The 5,902-nt window shown below is 54.7% G+C and overlaps 1 protein-coding gene across 2 annotated transcripts in view; it reads left to right on the top strand.

Annotated features, from left to right (window-relative positions):
- The first annotated feature begins 708 nt into the window (after positions 1 to 708).
- The window catches only part of CUNH1orf116 (chromosome unknown C1orf116 homolog), a 9,144-nt gene continuing 3,950 nt past the window's right edge, over positions 709 to 5,902 (top strand). The window contains exons 1-2 of one of the 2 annotated variants that reach the window (XM_031062900.1): positions 709 to 915; positions 4,054 to 4,183. In XM_031062900.1, coding sequence (XP_030918760.1) covers positions 4,097 to 4,183 — 87 coding nt within the window. In that variant the 5' untranslated portion in view covers positions 709 to 915; positions 4,054 to 4,096. The remainder of the gene's footprint in view (positions 916 to 4,053; positions 4,184 to 5,902) is intronic. The other variant, XM_031062901.1, reaches the window with a different exon arrangement.

The following is a 5,902-nucleotide window of genomic DNA, read 5'->3' as shown; positions in this document are numbered from 1 at the left end:
CCCTCTTTGGAGGTGGCACCAGGGGCTCAGGGCAGGAGATGCTGCTGGAGAAATGCCCCAGCAGAGGTTCTGAGACAGTGTCAGTGTGAGGATGAGCCTGATGGGCATCTCAGGGGGCTTCAGCTTTCACCAGAGCTGCAGGAGCTGCCTGGGGAAGGAGTCCCCAGCACGGGGAAGGTTCTGGTGCCCACAGGGCACGGTGCCCACTGGGGCAAAAGCAGCTGCAGGTCGGGACAGGCAGCAGGAGCCGGGGAGCTGCGCAGACCTGGGCAAGTAAATCAATCCGTGCCGAATCTTCCCTCCCCAAAACACTTCCCGCCTGTCTTTACAACCTCCTCCCTCTGCAAGCAGCAAACTTTTGGCCTCTGGGAAGCTGTGGTGAAATGCAAGTAGCGACCTGTCCCGGGCCAGGCTGTTTGCAGAGCTGAGCTGCGGCATCCCGGAGAGCAGAACCCGGCAATTACCCAGGGCAAGGCTGGGCTCGGGGCTCCGCTGTCAGCCAGCAGCTATGCTGCAGAACAGGATGTCGGATTAAGGAGTCTCCTATCGGCCAGAGCCGTGCCAGGACAGCAGGGGACAGCAGGGAAGTGGAGGAGCTGGGTGGCACCAGCAGAGCTGCCCCAGCTCACACCCAGCACGGACGGGTTTGGGGGTTCAGCCACGCTGGGATCCAGGCTGGAACAGCAGGAAAAGCGCCTGGCAGGGCTGCAGGATGAATTGCAGCCGGCCTGGGTGCAGGTGAGGGGCCAGGGATCGCCTGTCAGGACGTACCTGCCGAGCACTCCACCTTATCTGCGGCGGAGCGGAGTTAATGTGTAACCCGGCTGTGTTTGGTTAGCCCAGAAAAGCAAAGAAGTCCTGGGATAGGCACGGCCGGGACAAGGAATTGGGCAGCACGGAACGACGGACAGCCTGGTAAAACTACAAAACGGATTAATAATCATTTCTGTTCCTGCTTGTGCTTTGCTCTCTGTGCTTCTCCTGCTGGATGGGCTGAGGGTGAGGGGCTGGGGGGCTCTGGGTACCTGCAGGGCTCTGCTTTGCAAGGGTGAAATGTGGTGGGGGATTCACCAGCAAAGCTGGATGAGGTTTGTGGTTTGGAGGTGATGGTGGTGGGAGGAAAGCTGGGGAAAGCTGTGCTCGGGACAGCAAACAGCTCAGGCAGCTGCTGGGGTGCTTCATTTACCTGTCGAGATAGAAGGAAATTCAGATCTGCCCTTGACCCTTTTGCCCCTGGGCTGGGATCCATCCCCTGGGCTGGGATCCATCCCCTGAGCTGGGATCCATCCCCTGGGCTGTCCAGAGCTGGGATCCATCCCCTGGGCTGGGATCCATCCCCTGGGCTGCTCAGAGCTGGAACTGAGCTGGGATCCATTCCCTGAGCTGGGATCCATCCCCTGGGCTGGGATCCATCCCCTGGGCTGCTCAGAGCTGGGACAGTGCCTGCACAGAGGGGTTTGCTTTGGGTTGTGTTTGGGGCCGGCCTTTCCCAGGTAGGAGGGGTCTGGTTGCTGTGCCCCAGACAGCAAAACCGAGGTGTGCTAACCTGGGATGAAGAGCTTGGAGTGGTGCTGGCTGAAAGAAAGTAGCCTCTTCTCTAAAGCAATTAGCATTAATTGCTACCCGGCACCTCTTTGATGGCTCCGTGGGCTTTTAAAGGACAGTTATGGCAATGGCCGCAAGAGCTGAGGGACCTGGCCTATGGGTTTTGATAAAAAATAGCTTCTTCCAAATATGTTTTCAGCTGGGGAAGAGAGCTACACCACTGAAACCCAGCTATAAACCAGCTTTTTGGGTCCTGTGTCTTTTAAATGAAACGCTCAGTCACGTTTTTAGTTTGTGGCTGTTACTGTTGTGGCAAAGAAGGAACTAAAATCCTTCTGAATCATTAAAACTGAGGGTTTCAACACTGATTTTTTTTTCCCCTTTCCCAAGCTGGATGAGTGTGCTGGAGCTGTAATTACATCAGAGAACTAATGGGTAGGAAAAGGAACTTCTTGTTTCGGTGCAGATCCTCTGCAGTGCCTGGCGAGCTCGGGCTGGACTTTGCCTCCCATGAGCTGGGGCTCAGTGGGTGCCAAAGCCTTGGCAGCTGCTTGAGGTCCCTCAAATGCTGGTTTTGAATGAGAGGAAATTATTTCTTTAGTGGTGAGGGGGATCCTCGTGGAGAAAACGCCTCCCTGCTGGCCCCAAGCAGCTGCACACTCAAGTTCCAGCAAAGCTTTCACTTCCCCAGGGGGGTTTTGCTGCCTGAAATTTGGGAGGGAGGCAGCCAGGAGCAGCACAACAACCATGGCCAAGCCCCCTGCTACCGAGGGGTCAATGTAAATCTAGAAATCTGTATCTCTAGTTTTGATATAAATCTAAATTTTGTGCATGCTCCAGTGCACAGCAAAACCCTGCAGAGGCCTGAAGTCCCCCAAGCTCAGCTCTGCTTCCTCACAGCTCAAATCCCTGGCTGTGAAGAGATCTGAATTCAAAGAATCCAGGGAATTGCTGTTCCAAAGCCACCACTTACTTCAACGTCACTTAAGCAGTAAATAATGCAAAGCTGAGCCTCAAATATTAAACTCCTCCTGCGTGGAAGGATTAGACCTGTCAGGGCGTGGGTGTCGAAATCTGATTTTTGCGGCGTATTCCAATTACAAAGGAATTCTTTCAGGGTCTAACACTCTGAACAAGCAGCCTGTTCTGCTCACTTTATCTCTGCATCTAATTCCCTGATCCTGCTACCAGGAAAAAAAAAAAACAAGCAGCAGTGTGTTCCTGCCTGCAGGTTAGAGCACAAAGGGCTCCTGTGTCTCCCGAGGAGCAAATCCTCTCGCGTGGGTCCGTGTGTCGTGCAGGGGCTGTTGGTGTTGGTTTTGCTGCTCCCTCTCACCCCCACAGCCCAGTTCCCTCCCCAAGAACAGGGTGGTGCATGTGGAGGAGACTCATTGGTGGTGCCAGGGAATTTTGGAAGCTCAGTGCTTTGCATCCATCAGTAATGGCGCCTTCTGTGGGTGCTCAGCAGAGCTGTGTGCAGGGATAACTGTGCCCTCTGCCCCCTGGCTGGGGGGAAACCCAAATCCCTCCCCAAGAACAGGGTGGTGCCTGTGGAGGAGACTCATTGGTGCTGCCAGGAATTTTTGGAAGCTCAGTGCTTTGCATCCATCAGTAATGGCACCTTCTGTGGTGCCGTTGATGGTGCCAGGGAATTTTGGAAGCTCAGTGCTTTGCATGCCTCATTAATGGCACCTTCTGTGGGTGCTCAGCAGAGCTCTGGGCAAAGATAACCGTGCCCTCTGCCCCCTGGCACCCTGCCCCAGTGTGAGAAACCCAAATCCAGGGTGTTTGTCAGGCAGCTGCTGCCACGCTGGGGTCCCACTGGTGATGGGAGGTCTGGGCTGCATCTGCTGTGAGCAGAGGGGACCCTGGAGTGCTGCTTGAACCCCCCCAGCCTGCCCTGCTCCCCACAGGCTGTGCCAGCCGTGTGCCCAAACACACCCAGGCGTGCCCCAAAGGCCCAGGGACACCTCCCTGGGGACACCTCCCTGGGGACACCTCCGCAGGGCCCCCAAGGAAGGGTGGCAGAAGCAGCTCCTTGCCAGGAGGAAGCTCCTGACAGCGCAAGGATGTGAGTAACCAGCAGCGTTTTGGGCCAGCACGTTGGCAAGTTCAAGCTGCAGGGCTGGCACGGGGTGTGGCAGAGGAAAGAGATCCCATGGGTCGGGGCTGGGGCTGTGCTGGGATTCCTGAGCCAGGGTTACAGCTTTTCTTGTGCTTTATCCACCCCTGTGAGGTGAGCAGAGAGCCACCAACACGAGCTGGCTGTGCTGAGATTTCCCTATTCCCAATTATTTTGAGGAAAACTTCAAGGATGATTTTTAAAAGCCCAGCTGTGCCTTCTCCTGGAGACAGCAGCTGAAGGTGGAGCACAATTCCTCCATCCAGCAGCTGAAGAAGGAGCACAGTTCCTCCATCCAGCAGAGCCAGCCTGTCTCCCTCCCAGCATGCTTGAGTCACCCCTGGGGGAACCTCACAACGTAATTTTTCTCCTTTTTCCTGCTCCAGCCAGGGTATTCCCGCTGTGCCAGCCTCCAGGGCAGCCCAGGCTATGCCTAGGAAGGAGCTGGGGATGGCTGGCTGCAACTCTGGCAGCTGTGACAGCATGGTCAGCACGGCCTCCAACCACTCCCAGCGGGTGAGTAACCCCGGGGTGCCCAGCCCAGCTCGCCCCTCTGGGCTGGGGAAGGATTTTGGGCAGATCTCAGCCCAAATCTGCTCTCTGTCGGTGCTTTGGAGGCAGCTGAGACAGCAGCAGGACCAGGTGGATTCCTGAATTCCTGCCCCAGAGCACTCCCAGCCTCCCCATCCTGCCAGGTGTGTGGGGAGCCCTCGGTGCTGCAGGGGCTGCTCTGGGGCAGGACAGAGCCCTGGGGAGGGGATCCCTGGAGAGGGGAGCCTAGAAAGGGAAGACCGGGAGAGGGGATCCCATCCCTAGAGAGGGGATCCTGTCCCTGGAGAGGGAATCCATCCCCTGGAGAGGGGATCCCATCCCTAGAGAGGGGATCCTGTCCCTGGAGTGGGAATCCTGTCCTTGGAGAGGGGATCCTGTTTCTGGAGAAGAAATCCCTGGAGACGAGATCCTGTCCCTGGAGAGGGGAGACCTGGAGAGGGGATCTGTGGAGAGGGAATCCATCCCCTGGAGAGGTGATTCTGTCCCTGGAGAAGGGGATCCCTGGAGAGATGAGCCCTGGAGAGGGGATCCTGTCCCTAGAGAAGGGATCCCTGGAGAGGGGATTATTCTGTCCCTGGAGAGGAGATCCTCTCTCTGGAGAGGGGAGGAGATCCTGCCCCTGGAGAGGGGCTCCTGCCCCTGGGGAGGCTCCTGTGCTGCCAGGGGTGCAGGGATCAGACCAGTTGTGTAACTGGGTCACGCTGGCTCCGAGCAGTGACAACACCTGCAGAGGCAGCGAGCTGAGCTCCTCCTGCCTGGCACCAGATGAATTCCCCAGTTAAGGCAGGGATGAGTTTGGACCATGGGTGTAGATGTGTAATTTTTCACTATCTGTCCATTAAAGCTTGTTTGTGTCCCAACACTGATCCCAAGATTGATGGGCTAATTACATCCTGCCTGTCTTGGAGCATAATTGATACGTGTGAGAGCAGCTGAGTCCTGGCAGCTTTTCCATTTGATGTATTGCAAACCAGAACCAAACCCTCTGAGTTTAATGGGGATGGAAGAACTGGTTGTGATACTGCATGGTAAAAGATTTGGATAAGGTGTCTCTGCAAAACAACTCCACCTGGGATAATTCCTGCCCTGTGCTTGTTGATCTGATGCACATTCCATCCTGTCCCAAGCCTCATTTTGTTCATGACAGGTTGCAGGAATCACCTCGATATCTGATACTGCAATAACATCTCCTGGTGCTCAAAGTACAACAAAAATTAAACAATTCTGGCTCAGGAATGAATGGGAGAACAAGGAGAGTTCATCCCCTGCACAGAGCCCTGCAGTGTTGGTGGTGTTTTCTAAGATTGAGCATTGCTGAGCAGTACAGGTGTCTGTACCTACATCTGCTCACATGTCAATTTAAAGAAATTAGAGGCCAAGTTCCCAAGTTCAGAATAATCCATCTTCTGACCCACAAAGGAGGGTAATATAAAAAAGGCTTTAAGTTTATATATATTTCCATCCCCTGCACAGAGCCCTGCAGTGTTGGTGGTGTTTTCTAAGATTGAGCATTGCTGAGCAGTACAGGTGTCTGTACCTACATCTGCTCACATGTCAATTTAAAGAAATTAGAGGCCAAGTTCCCAAGTTCAGAATAATCCATCTTCTGACCCACAAAGGAGGGTAATATAAAAAAGGCTTTAAGTTTATATATATTTCTTATTTTTAGAGGAGCTTGGCAAG

The sequence above is a fragment of the Geospiza fortis genome, unplaced genomic scaffold (assembly GCF_000277835.1).
Source record: "Geospiza fortis unplaced genomic scaffold, GeoFor_1.0 scaffold391, whole genome shotgun sequence".
NCBI lineage: Eukaryota > Metazoa > Chordata > Aves > Passeriformes > Thraupidae > Geospiza > Geospiza fortis.
Note: the sequence above shows the minus strand (reverse complement) of the source record. Positions and strands in the feature narration are given on the sequence as shown.